Genomic DNA, 14848 nt, shown 5'->3' on the forward strand with positions numbered 1-14848 from the left:
ACAGCTCCGTTAAATGCAGAGAAGGCACAAAAAGAAGGGATTTAGGGAGCAGAGGTAAAAGCTGTCAAACTCATTATTTTTCAGAGAGAAAGCTGCAGTTTTATGACTCTCACATATTCCCTTTCCCAGAGATCCTCATTAAATGGAGAGTTAGACCTAAAAATGCCTAATAATAGTTATTATTGCATGTGGGTTAGGATTTGTATCGCGGCCCTCCACCTAAGAGGAGCCTTGGCCAGGCAGCCACAGTTTCCTTTCCTCTTTGCTCGATCTGATAACTGTTTACTTCACATTACTACCCTCCCTCTCTTTTGTCCCCTTCCTCCCTGCCTTTCCCTCCCTTTCAAAAGCTCTTCTTTCTCTCTTTTTAATCACTGCTCATTTTTGTCATCTCAGCCATCTCTTCCACCCAGTTTTCACCTCTCATTCCCCACAAGTCAAAGATATTAGGCTGACTTCAGGTTACTGTGGAGGTAAGTAGAAGGAGTGGATCATACATAAAGAGATGGCATACCAATGTAAAATGCATTTATTTGAACCCTCCAAAGCCTTTTAGTGCCTGACAGTCTGGTCGAAGCAAGGACTGTGAGGACTTCTCAGCTCGTTGCTAAAACGCCAACGGGGAATAGTTGTCACAACTGAATTGCTTTATAGCTGCTGACAGCACTTAAAAGATTTTAACAGGCTCCTGATTTGCATCAAATGCACAATATCCAGATAAAGGAGGTTAAAGGAGGACAATAGGCGTGATTTTACATCTAAGGGTAATTTAATAATTTCTTCAAATAAATTTGTAAATGTATTATTTATTATTGTTGTCAAGAAAGAACAATCAATTTTAATTATCTCTTCCTTCCAAAGCTTAAAAAATAAAAAAATCTTATTCAAAGTTAAGCTGTACTTCATTTATCTAACACAGTGCAATGGTAAATGGCCTGCATTTGTATAGCGCTTTATCAAGTCCAAGGACTCCAAAGCACTTTACACTAGAACCACTCATCCACACATTCACACACTGACAATGGTAAGGTACATTGTAGCCACAGCTGCCCTGGGGCAGACTGACAGAAGCAAGGCTACCATACAATCGGCACCCCAGAGCCCTCTGACCACCACCAGCAGGCAAGGCAGGTAAAGTGTCTTGGCCAAGGACACAACAATTGAGATGGAGCGGGTCGAACTAGCAACCCACCGATTACAGCACGAACCCCTCCATCCTGATCCACTGTCGTCCCCAGACCCACTGTCTTTTATTGCTATTTTATAATACAGACAATCAAAAAGTGGCACTTATTTGTGAAGAGGAATAAAAATGATACATGGTTTTCCTTTTTTTTTTTATATATAAAAAAAATGCATTTCTTTTCACCCCCTCTGAATCAACGCATTGTAGAACAGTTTTTTACTACAGTTACAACTGCACTTATTTTGGGATATGGTTCAACCAAATTTGAACATATAGAAGTTTAAATGTTCCCCAATTTTTCTCACCAATACTGCTCAACCTCAATGAGATTTGATGTGGAGCATCTGTAAACAGATTCTTATTTTAATTCAGGCATGGACCTTGACTGGACACGAATACATGGTGATATCATCGATGCCACTGATACTTTAGCTGCCTGTTTGGGGTTGTTGTCCTGCTAGAGGGTGAACCTCCATCCAAGTCTCAAGCTTTAGAATAAAACTCTATCCATCTTTCTATCAATTGAAACCAGCTTCCCTATACTGGCCGAAGAAAAGCATACCGCCAGCATTAATGCAGCCAACACCATTGATGACTGTTTCACAGTTTGTTCAGGCTGGTCTGTAGTGTTACTTTCCAGCCACACAAGATTTTACATTATCCCGGACCTGATCGGTGTGCATCTTGGTCCCCATGATGCCAATGTTTTGTATTAAAATGCAGAGGCCATCGCAGTACAGATGCATTTATACTAAGTTTAAATTACAAACAATGTGCAGGTTGCACAGAATTTTATTTAAGGGTATTTGAATAAAAACTGCCTTATATTAGTGCAAATCACACTGTTCAATAAAAAGGTTTCAAAACCATGACCATCCTTTACCTTTCCTTCACAATTATCTACTACTTTCTGTTGATTTGTCACATAAAATCCAAATAAAATGCTACGTTTGAGGGATTTGTGCACTTTTTGAAGGGACTAAAATTCTAAAACAGTTTGGTCACTTTAGGTGGCTAAATTGAACAAAAATCAAAACAAAAAACATCCATTAAAACTGCAAATTTGCTCTGTTCATTAATTTTAGTTTGGGTTATTTATTCTCGCTGTCATACTGTTTGTACAACCAAAAACAATCACTTAAACACACCAAAAATGGTGTGACAGTCCAAATTTCATGATGTTTATGTATGTAATGAGAATGCATTTTTATGAGGAACACGCTGTCCCATTATGCAGCAAACAGTAAATAAGACTCCCTCTGCCAGATGAGTTAATGTCCAGAACCATGAAAACCCTCCAACATAATAAATCAGCTCTCCCCTACTGTGAATACTTTAATTTGTTTCCATAGTTTTTCTTGTCACTTCGTTAATATTTCTACATTTTAACAGTCAAGAATCATCTAAATATTACTATACATGCAAAAATCTCCTCTGTGGCCTTTAAATGCGCATGTAAATAAACCATTAATATGTATATTTTTTCTCTTCAGTAGGTTTGACATAATAATAGCTGATTCATCACAATTACTTCCTGAGTGGAAGGCTATCCTGAGCTGACAATTCTGCAGAGCATTACCCGATAAAGGTGGTAATGGGAAACCACCTACTGCTCCACTCTGCCTCTATTTCAGCACTCCACAAATTCACTCATTCCTATAATATCATTCCTTATCAGTGGCCTAATGATGATATATAGCCAATTCAGGGCAGCGGGCGCATTGTGGTGCAGAGATGGTTTGCGCTGCTTTGTTTTAGCCTCAAGGTGAGAGCAGTTCATTTCAGCCAGCAGAGCAGAGAGCCTAGGACAAAGAGGTATAGCAAACAGTCAGAGGGAACAGATGGAGCTGCAGTCATCCCCATCACAACCCACCTGTGTTTGAGCAGAAAACGTTATATGTTTTCAATTGACCTTAGCTTTAAAAATTGATAGATGTTGTTGTGAGGAGGCTCACCTGGGGAACGTGTGGGGTGTTTTAATTGGGCTCTACTGAGACAAACCATGAAGACATGTGGTTATAGGTCAATACTGAAACTGAGGTCCTGTGCTTTTAGTTTTGGCGGGGTAATCACAGCTTGCCTTTAAGGCAATTCTAAGATGTTTACAAAGTTTTTGTTGTCACTCCAAATGAAACACACTGGATGTATTTTGTCCAGTTTAGCTCAGCTTGTCATGGAGTGACATTTTGGACTTTACTTTGTGGTTGCTTTCTTATTACGTTTTGTGGTATTATTACTATTATTATTATTATTATTATTATTTCACCCTTGGATTCTTATTTAGTATCTCTGTGTTTAGTTATGGATTGGTATTTGTTTCACCTGTTCCTTCTGCTTCCCTGCCTCCTTGTAGCACCTGTTCTCAGTTTCTTTGATTACCTGCCTTCTGTTCCCCTCTCTGTTCTCCAGTATATTAGTTGGTTTGGTGTCTCTGTTCGTCGCTGGTTCCTTCTGTGTTCTTTGTGTTCCTTGTGTCTGTCACTACCCCTTTACCACGTCTATGCTTTGTTTATGCTATGCTTCGGACTATGTTATGCCTTGGATACCTATGCTTCGTTTTGATTATGCTATGCTTTGCCATGAGTACCTGCAGGTTAGCGCAAGTTTTTGATCTTGTCTTTGTTTTATTCCTGCAGTGCTTTTGTTACGTTTTTGGACTTTTATGAATAAACAAGGAAGTAACTATGATGCGGCTACCGAGCTCTTGTCTGCACTTTGGTCCAACCCGAGATCCTTCTTCGACACAGCTTCTCTTTTTGACACATTCCTGTTTATAATTACACAAGACCTTTACCCACATCCTTTCATATACATTTTTAACTGCAATCAATGCTTTTTATTTTATATAAATCAGGTGAAGGGATGGTTTATTCTGCTGTCCATGAAATCTGAATAGATCACTGTTCAAGACCTTCATCCTAGAAGTGGCTACAAGCAGGTAAGTGGAAAGCCTGTTGGAGCTTCTGATGATGAAAAGATAATAAAAGTGAAGAAGGCTGCCGGTTTGAAAGAACATAATTTCTAAAGGTTTTCCAGCTCTGGAAAATCCTCATTTAGGATGTTTGTTACTCCAAATAAAACACACTGGATGTATTTTGCCCAGTTTAGCTCAGCTTCTCTTTTTGATATAGTGCTGACATTTACAAGTCTTTAATAGTTTACGTCATTGTTATCCAGTCAAAAAAAAACAAAAAACATGCATATTAGTGCTTTTTTCTTGAAGAATTGGCATTAAAGGAATAGAGCTTTTTCCACAATGTTTTGTGCAAGATTGATACAGCTCTAAAGTCTTATGAAACCCAGTTTATATTTTCAAAAAGATAAATGTGAATTTGTAGGTAATAAGTCCGCATTCCTGCCAAAATATGTTCAGATATTGCTCCACTGAGATTATTCCTCTCCTTCTGTTTGCTATGGATTAAACAAAGAAGACATCATGTGCTAATTATCAGCTTTATAGGTCTTGGCAGAGAAGTGAAGTCGTGCATTTCTGAAAAGTCTTAACTGTACTTTTTGGTTTTTATTCGCAGATTAAACAATATTTCCCAATATTTGTTTTGGCTCATGAGACATGCTTGTGAGAACTCCAAAGTAATAACTTCTTAGCAGAAGGATTTTTGCCTGTTGTGCCTATTGTGAATTTTACATGCAGCAGAAGTAGGGTTTAATTCTATGTCATTAGCTGCTGATTTTCTTCCTGACTGCCAGTTGGTGGTTATTGTTCAGGCAGTATGTGGGTGGGCAAGGGGAGTTGTTGGTATTATCCGAGGCTGATAATTTATGTCTTCAGCTGCTGTCTCCATCTCCCCAGGTGGACATCTTGATTCTTCAGCAGTGCATCTAATTAGGGGGAGAAAAACACATGTCCAAGGGAAAAGTATTCGGTGAGAAGACACATTTTCTCGACAAAGCAGATGTGGAGATATAAATCAACTATCTTGACCAAAAGAAATAAAATACAAAATGTACAAATAAAAAAATAATGAGAGCAGTTTATCTGTTTCAGTATTTTTACTTTAACAACATTATTTCACCAAAAACAGCACATGTATTTGTATTAAAGCATATTGATGAAATGGTTGATGTCCCTGGAACAAAGTGAGTCTGTGGAGGTAGACAGGGCTCAGCAGAGCTGTCAACAGATCCTCATCTGGAGGCTAGTTGGATCAAAAGCAGTGTAACTAACAGTGAGAGAGTGACACATAGTGTGGGTGATGACACATTGCTGTTTATAGTTACACAAGACCTTTACCCACATCCTTTCATATACATTTTTAACTGCAATCAATGCTTTTTATTTTATATAAATCAGGCAAAGGGATGGTTTATTCTGCTGTCCATGAAACCTGAATAGATCACTGTTCAAGACCTTCATCTTAGAAGTGGCTACAAGCAGGTAAGTGAAAAGCCTGTTGGAGCTTCAGATGATGAAAAGATAATAAAAGTGAAGGAGGCAGCCAGATTGAAAAAATATAATTTCTAAAGGTTTTCCAGCTCTGGAAAATCCTCATTTAGGATGTTCTGTCACGCAAAAAAAGGCAGAAACACAAAGCATCATTTCGTACAAAGAAGAAGTGGCTCCATGGAGATACATAATTTGATCATTTAGGATCCAATTAGTTCCAGGTTAAATACTTTGGTAAGCTTTGTCTTGTCACATATGTTGGCATATCTAAAAATGATATTTGCATAGGTTTAACATCCAGAAATAAAGTACGTTTTGTTAAACCTCAAGTTCCTGTATAAAGCATATTTGTTGCTTATAATGTGCCCTAGTCTAGTATATATCTTCTTCTTTGTCTTATTTAATAATCATCTGACCATGTCAGGCCTAAAGATCATTGTTCCATCATTGTTCCCAAACACCCTCAAATTATGACAAAATGGTTGGGTAATTATTTAGTGAATTCATCAGAAAATGCATGCCAGTGCTTCTGTCATGTAAACCAATTAATATATTCTGCATGCTGAAATGTTTGATTCTTCGTAGTATGAATCTGAGTAATGTGATATTGTGAAATTAGAGTAAAACTTGTACAAATTCCATGTGTGTCTTTCTAAAGTATCTCAAATTTGCAATGCTCATGCAATGAATTTCAGCCTATCTGAAAAATCTTTTACCGGTGTGACTTAGCCGGACTTCACTTTGTATAAGCTACAGGTTTAGATGTGTGAAAAGATAATGCTACAAAAAACATTTTAGAGCTGTATATTTTCATACCCCATTGAAAGTAACGCAGATATGCAATAGTGGAGTAATAGGGTATTAGGTAACAGAAAAATGATTTCATTTACTTGATAGAGAAGTCAACAGCAGGAAAACAAAGTCATACTATATGTTTAAAGCTAACAAGTGGTTGTGGGATTTATTACTTGCCAAACACTTTTGTCATGGTTGGTGTTTTGTTACACACAAATACGGGCATAGCAGAGGCAGTTTCAAGGATGATAATAAAGACCCACAACTTATGGCATGAAGAGACACCCAATGATTATGACAACTTCTTTATATAACTGCAGTTATAGACTGCAGTCATGAACTGCAAATTTGGGTTTGGTTCTGTTTTTGAAAAAAAGGGGACCAGTAAGTATTTGCCAGTGTGCAGGTTTTCGTACTCTTCGGTTGACCTGGTAAATGCAGGTTACTTTGCCAATTCTGAACAGGCTGCAGCACTGTGCATTCAATCTAATTGAACATATTGGGGAAAAAAAATAAAGAAGGAACCTTGAAGTTTATTTTTCCTGTCTTTGTGATCTTTTTATGGATTTCCAAAAGGGATTCAAAGAAAGATGTACTTTGGCTGCACCTGTGCAGAAAGACTCATGCCAGCTCAAAGAAAGAGCTCTGTTTGCTTTTCTGACATGGAGTCAGATCTGCTAAACACTGGCATTGAACTTTGCCAAGGGTGTATCTTGCCTTTAGTGCTATTATCAATTTTTAGGCGGATACCTCCGTAAAGAAATAAAGCATCAGAGGTGGAGATTATATTCTTTCTGGCACCTCTCCATGCCGTTGTGTGATGTGTCTTAGATGAAGATTAAAACTTTTTTTAACTAAGTTGTCAGAGGTCAAAATTATATAGTTGATGAGAAAATTCTTTAAGCTTGACCAGGAATGGTTGTAGGATGTTATAATGTTTTAATGTACATTCAACTAAGCAATTACAGCAAATATTAACACAATGATTCACAGTGCTCCAGAGATATCACACCAGTGACAGTAGATGTACAATTCAAGCAACAACAACTTAAACAAAAAGCTTTGTTATGAAGAGTTCTTGAGAATCTCTTGATTACTTGGTCAGAAAATTGGAATAGTATTTGTTATGCTTGTTTCATAAACTTTGGCAAAAATCAGTTAGTTTAATTAATTAATCATTGATGAGTCAAAGTTTGGTGCAATGATAAATGACCGAAGTATTTTAAAGTGAAAACAGTTATATTAGCTATAGATAATAGATAGATATAGATATAGAAATAATCATTTTCTTTTACATTGTTCAAGCTGATGTAAAAACCATGCAAAGGGATCTCTTACTCCTAAACTTACACATTTTTGAAGTTTTGTTTAATTCTACACTCGTTGTGTTTTTCTCCCAAAGCAATGGGCTCTTTTCAGGGAAGCTCTAATAAGCCACAATAATTCACCAGAACAGCCAGAATTCACAATGTCAGTGGACACAGATAACATTAGCAGGGATCAGTACTCTATGAATAAATTACTGAGGGACCTTGAATAATGGCCAGAAAAGGGCTTTGACAGAACATTATTATGTCACAGTAAAATCGCAAATAGGTGCACCTGTACAAACAAATTATCACATATTTTTCAGCGTTTGCAGATGTATGCTTAGCCCAAGTGAGAGAGAAACAGCAGACAATGTGTGCAATTCTAAAGCTAACATTTGTTGTAAGTTGGTGCTATATCAATAAACAGAATTGCGTTGTTGTCACATGTACCCTGCCTCTTATCCCTTTGATAGAAATAGACACCAGTCCCCCTGGAGGATAAGCAGGTATAGAACATGGAAGGAAGACTTGATGTTTGCAAAAACAACCTGGCATTTTGGGATATATTTTAAGGACTGTAAGTCTCAAAAATATACATAAATGTTGGATTTATCTGGTGGCGAGTACCAGTAAAAACGCATGTTTTTTTGTTGACGTGATTACTTAAATAGTAGTATGCTCACAAACTTTCAAAAGTTGCGACAGTTTTTCTTAATTCAATTCTGCTAATTTTAAAGGAAAACTCCACACCACATTCTGCCAAAGTTATCAATTGTTTATTAGTCTTCAGTTAAGGCAATCCATTACAAAGCATTTCACAAACCACAATATGACGACAGAATTGTGTTCAACTCCTGGTTTGGAAATTCTTTTTTTAGCATGCAAGTCATAGATCGAAAGAGGTATGTAAACAACCTGGGTTAAAACAGGAGCAGTGGCAAGAAGAACCCATTCAGTTGGTGTATGATAGGACCAGAATGGAGAGAAAGCATAGATGCAACATGCTAGAAGAGGCCATTATCTCCGAACGGCACCCTATGTCACAAATAAATCCAGTGGGTGATGCAAAAATCAGGTGAAAGGAAGATTAACCACCAAACTTCCTGCCACTTTGGCACAAACATGCACATTGTCTACAGAGGCTAAGGTTCAACAGCTGAACACATGTTGGCACTGCACATTCCTCATACAGGGCTTATGTACATAATTAGAGTTCAGCCTCAAAGACTAGCTAAAAAGAAATTACAAACAAATCGAATTCCACTAAAGAAAATAAACTGCTATGCTGCTGAAAAACATAACTCAGAACTGCTAATATTTCACAATTGCATAAGAGTAATCACCTTATCCATTGCAGTTTTTCTGATATCCCTGTGAGGATGTTATAGGCCTCAGGGAAAAGAAAAAAACCTAATCATATTCTTAGATGTGCTCATAAAAAGCATTTAATCCTTGTTCAACTGATTTGTTGTCATAATAACTACATTAATTCCATCTGAAAAGTGCACCACCTCTACTTCCAATGTTATTTTATTGTCACAGGCTATGACCTTCATATTAATGCTTCCCGCTTCCTGCTGCTAAATTCTTCGCTTTATAAGAAATTAGAAGTCTGACTTCTAATTTATGCAAATAACCCATCAAAATTTAAACTGTTAAACCATGATGATGATGCATTTTATTTCAGAAGTACAGTATATATCAGCTGTTTTATTTTGAACTAAATTGCTTTCTGTAGAGTTATACTGGTATTTATAGCTGTAATGTAACCTAATTGCCTTGTTTGAGGTCAGATGAAGCAGTTACTTTACACGCAGATTAAACTCTGCCTTTTCTTCTGAGAGAAAAATGTAATCACTGCAGAACAATTTAGAAAAAAGATAAGTGAGGTTTTGGGTTAACCCTAACCATAAGGAGCTTAGTGCCTCTGGACTCAGTTTCTGCAGACTCATCAGACTCTTTCAGTTCGCAGAGAGCACTTAATGTAGCAGGAGTTACAGAACAGGAAATGACAAAGAAAAATCATTACGTAAGCATAAAAAAAAAACTAGACTCGCATTTTTTGTAAACATCGGTTCTCCACTGTCATTCAATAATACTTTAAATAGAAACAAGACCAAAAAATAAATAAATAAATAAATAACAGCAAACTGAAAACATAAATATCTTAATGAAACCCATTAGTGCTGTCTTTATCCAAAAGGTGAATGATGCAAATAGCAACAGTTAAATTGTAAACAAGTCATGGTTTTAAAAAGTGTACAACAAGGCTTAGCAACATCATTAGTGAACAGTCCCAATCTTAATGTATACCTGTAGAACACCTGGGTAAACTGAATTTGGATATGTTTTTAATACAGTAGGCACATCTGGGTCGAGATATTGAGTGACAGTGAGAAAGTGAACAGTGAAATGATGTTCTATTTGCTTCTTCCAAAAGATGGTGCCATGAACAAGGATGTATCAGCAACTATCCAAAATTTTAATTGCACAACAAAATTTGAACTTTTATCAATGGCTCCCCTGGAAAGATGATAAAAAAGTCTTACATGAATTAATCTTTTGCTGCATTAGCATATTCCCACGCTAAGTAATGTAGAAAAATCCAACATTTAATTTTATACATTTATTCAGTGGGTTAAAACACCAACTTTAAGAAGCTACTGGTTTAAAAAAAACAGTGCTGCTACAGGAAACACTGACATTTTCTATAAAATACAGTAAATGTGACTTTTCATTTTATTTATGCTTTACAAATTCATCATCTTTTTTCCAAAAGTTTTCATAATTCAATAAAGTGCCTAAGTTTGCCAATATTCACTGACAGAGCCACAATTAACAGTCTAGAGGAAGATTACAGTTTTTTTTTTGCCGGTACGCACAGTGAAGGTAATGGTAAGAAAAATTAAAAATATCCAAACTTTAATTTTAGTAAGGAATAGCATCTTGGAGCTGCTAAGTAGATGTAGAGTTTACTAAAATGTCCTCGGACCTGCGGAACTGCGTGCTTTGGTCAGGTGAGACTAATATTGAGTTTTTTGGCAACAAACACTACAGGTTGGTTTCATGTAAATAATGGACAAATGTGTGGAAAAGGAGCTCATGCCTACATTTGAGTATGGTGGAGGAATTGTCATGCTAAGGGCTTGTTTATCTTTCAAAGAATGGCAATAAGGAGATTTTCCTTACAGGTGTTTTAGGCAGGATAATAATCCAAAACATATGGCCAAATTAACACAGACAGGCTTTACTGGATACAGTAAAGTTCAATCAGCCTTCTCGGTCGCCAGACCTAAATCCTACAGAAAACATACACTATGTTCTCAAAGCTATTTGCTCAACCTTCAAAATAATAACATTTGTGGTTAAAGGCTGGATTTTTCAAAAATCTTCAGTGTGAGATCATGCTGCTGTGCTGAAAGATTAATTTATGCTTCTTACAGTCTTTTTACATAGCCAAAAAGGGGAATAGATAAGTTTCAAGGGAGGTGTATGAGCTTTAATCACAATGAGATACAGTTTGTCTAAACAGTGTAAGCTCTAAATGGTATCAATGGTAGTTGGAAAAAATGCATACAGAAAACAAAATACATATGGAGGCATACACAATAGCAAAAACAAAACAATGGACCCAGATTAAATACAGTTAAGCTTCAGCTTCACTCAAACTGTTCAGTTTTACTATGCCAGTTTTTGGTAGATAAATGGAAAACAAACAAGCAAAAAAAAGCTTACACATGCACGCAATTATAGCCCAATTATTTCTGGTAAAGTATTTCTGATTGTTCAAACCACCCTCAAGAAAATTTAAATACATTTAAGGTAGAAATGATGGGAGCAAGTTGACAACAGAGTTTCAAAAGTAGGATCCTTCAAATGTGCCAAACAAAATGCCAGATAATTAGGTACAACAACAACAAATATAATGTTGAGAAACACAAACAGAGAAATGGCAAAAGAGTCTCATTCATGTACAATTTACTTCTTTGCATACAGATAGCCAAAATGAGGATGTGCTAGAATTTATGTAGTTATTTCATATAAACATCCTGCTCATTATGGTAAGTAAAATATAGTTTAATATATAGGTATATTCTGTATAATATATCCTAAATAATAATTTTGTCTAAAATATTAGAAGAGAGTATTAAAGCTGTGTTAAAATGTAATCTGTCATCCTTTCCAAGATTTTCATTCTGGCTGTATTTTTCAAAATAATAGTATGTAGTTTAATAATATAAGGACTTTGTGCTTTTGTTTTGACAGTAATTAGTGCATTCTGTTAATATAAAGATTAGAAATACATATAAGTCATGAAAACTCTGCATGGCAGTAGACTATGTTACAGCTTGCAATCAAAAAATTTCCCATGAGTGAAAATGATTCCTACAATGTTAGATAGATTTTATCACATGCTTCTATGTTACAGTCTTTACCAAAGTAGAAATGGGGGATTATTTTCTTCACACTGGTCACAAAATATAAGATGGAAAACTACAGGGTATATGCTTCTAAATGACTTCAATCCCCACCCAATAAAATCTTCTGAAAGCAATAAATTATTTCTACAATAAATAAGTAATTAAATAAAAAATGGTATTCATAAGGGGTTCCTAGATTAACACACAAACTTCAAAAAGGTATTACGGACATAATACAAACTGGCACATCCTAATATATGTACCCCTTCAAAAAGGCCTCTCTCTAGAGGTTCACTTTCCGTTACATATCCACTTTGACAAGTTTGACAGCAAACATCTAAAGCTTCTCTTTACACCGCTCTCTTCTCAGTGCTCTCAGAGCAAAAAAAAAAAACACTCTGATTATCAACAAGTTCCTCTACAGCTGTCTCACTACTCCAACTCATCATGGAGTTTTATTGTGTGTTTCACTGGGGTAAAAGTGCCCCCAAAGCATTTCCACTTTCCACTATTGTTTCTTGCATTAATCTATAACCTGCTCCATCCAGGGCAGTGGTGCTTGGGAGGCGGGGATCAAACAGACTCAGTCTCAGGCTGCACGCAGGATGAGTAAGCTGGGGGGACAGAGTTGGGTTTGATGGCTCTGCTCTTCATGTAGGAGATCAGCTGGTCAGGGATCTCAGCCAGAACGTCTTTGGCCAGCCGTGCCATGCTGAGAACGTGGTTACCTGTACGGTCCATGTAGTCTCTAAATGGTACAAACTGTGACAGAAGAGAGAATAAAATCATCTTTTAAAAAAATATTCTATAGAGTTTGTTTTAGCAGGTCACATTTTGCTGCAGCTGTTGAAAATGCATGATACTAAATGTTTGCCCTGCCTCGATAGTTTGCCAGTCCATCACAGAGCAACAGAGACACACAGGACAAGGTACTAATCACGCAATTTTAGAATAATTATGTAATATAACTGTCAAGTTTTGGACTGTGGGAGGAAGCCATTGTACCCAGAGAAAATCCCCATATGCATGGGGTCAACATGCAAACTCCATGCAAAAAAGAACCAAGGACAGGATTTGAACCTGGGACCTTCTTGCTGCTAGGCATCAATGCTAACGACTGCCTCACCATGTAGCCATGATATATTCCATGCTATATAATTATTTTTACAGTATAAGTTTATTTGTCTTCTAGATTTATACATAAATTTGAACATAAATTTAACGTTACATCACGTGACTCTTAGGTCTTGTGTGTCAGCTCTCACAATGTCTAAATAGATTGTCACGGAGTGACATTTTTGGACTCTGTTTGTGGCTTTGTGTTTTCTTACCCTTTGCTTAGATGTTTCTATTTTGGTTTTTGTATCATGTTTTTCTTTTCTCCCTCTTCCGCCTCCTAGTGTTTACTACTTAAGTTATTTTATGGTTTTCTTATTACTTTGTATGGTTTATTATTATTGTAATTATTATAGTTCTTGGTCTTCCCTGGATTCTCTAGTTTTATTTCTCTTTAGTATCTTTGTGGTTAATTGTGTTTTATTATTTGTTCCTTTGCACTCTTCTTGTTTACCAGTTTATTTTCTGTTTCCTTTCCAGTTAATCCAGTCAGTGTGGTTAGGTTTGTTTACTTTTGTATTCAGGTTTTCTTTATGGGTTCTTTGTTTGTTCTCAGGTTGTTATTGTTGTTCCTAAGTTCCCTCTAGTTTCTCTGTTTATTTTAGTCATGGTTATTCTAGTTTTCTTATTCCCCATTTGATTATTTATCTTTATCTATAGGTTTGCTTGGTCTGTGTTTCTGTTTATTGTTTATTAGTTACTTTGCCCATCATCAGCCTTTGTATTTGTTTCACCTGTTCCTTCTGTTTCCCTGCCTCCTTGTCGCACTTGTTCCCTGTTCCGTTGATTATCTGCCTTTGTTATCTCACAGTATATAAGTTGGTTTTGTGTCTTTGTTCAATGCTGGTTCCTTGTGTTTGTCACACCTCGCTCTTGTCCATGATTATGCTTTGTTTTTTGCCACGTCTTGCCTTGGGAAATCTGCAGTGATTTTGCTACGTTTTTGACCTAGTAAATAAATCTTTGAATTTCAAAGATGATCCTGCCGAGCTCTTGTCTGCACTTTGGTCCGATCCAAAACCACATTGTGACATAGATAACATCTAGTGAAAGAATGGTTTCTTGTTGAGGATAAGTAGAAGGTAAGAAATGATTTTGGGATAAACTAACAATTAGGTGACATCCAATATTATTAAAAATGCACACTACCAAACTTTCAAATAGTTTAAAACAAAAGATCTTTATTGCTGAGTTTTTTTTCTTGCATCTGGTTAACATAAGAGTCTGTGATCTCCAAATATATCTAGAAACTGGAAACAAGCCATAACTTTTTTAGACTTGATGTATTAATATGTTTAGTGAATGTTGCATCTTTCAATGTGGCTCTGTTAAATGAATTTCAATCTAAAGGCAGGATTTTAAGATATAAAAGCAAAACGTATTAAATCCTGTTGCCTAAAAAAACATGCAAATTAAATTGAATGAAAACCAATGCCCCAGGTTTTTAAAGTCTTTTTAGAGTCTACAAAGTTGACATATTTAGACAAGAAAAGCCCTTCTATACTGTGTGTGGAGGCTGTCATTTAGATATTTACATAAGCTTAAGCAGAAGAAATCCAATTTCTTTGTACTTAAGCTCCTCAGGTTGAGGTAAGCCGTTATGGAAATAAGTGTC

The 14848-nt window shown here is 36.3% G+C and overlaps 1 protein-coding gene across 2 annotated transcripts in view; it reads right to left on the reverse strand.

Annotated features, from left to right (window-relative positions):
* Positions 1 to 8456: 8456 nt before the first annotated feature.
* Positions 8457 to 14848, reverse strand: part of cpne5a (copine Va) — a 129561-nt gene continuing 123169 nt past the window's right edge. For both annotated transcript variants that reach the window (XM_047368827.1, XM_047368816.1), the window contains one exon: positions 8457 to 12879. In XM_047368827.1, the coding sequence (XP_047224783.1) occupies positions 12691 to 12879 (189 nt within the window). In that variant the 3' untranslated portion in view covers positions 8457 to 12690. The remainder of the gene's footprint in view (positions 12880 to 14848) is intronic.

This window comes from Girardinichthys multiradiatus, chromosome 1, assembly GCF_021462225.1.
Source record: "Girardinichthys multiradiatus isolate DD_20200921_A chromosome 1, DD_fGirMul_XY1, whole genome shotgun sequence".
NCBI lineage: Eukaryota > Metazoa > Chordata > Actinopteri > Cyprinodontiformes > Goodeidae > Girardinichthys > Girardinichthys multiradiatus.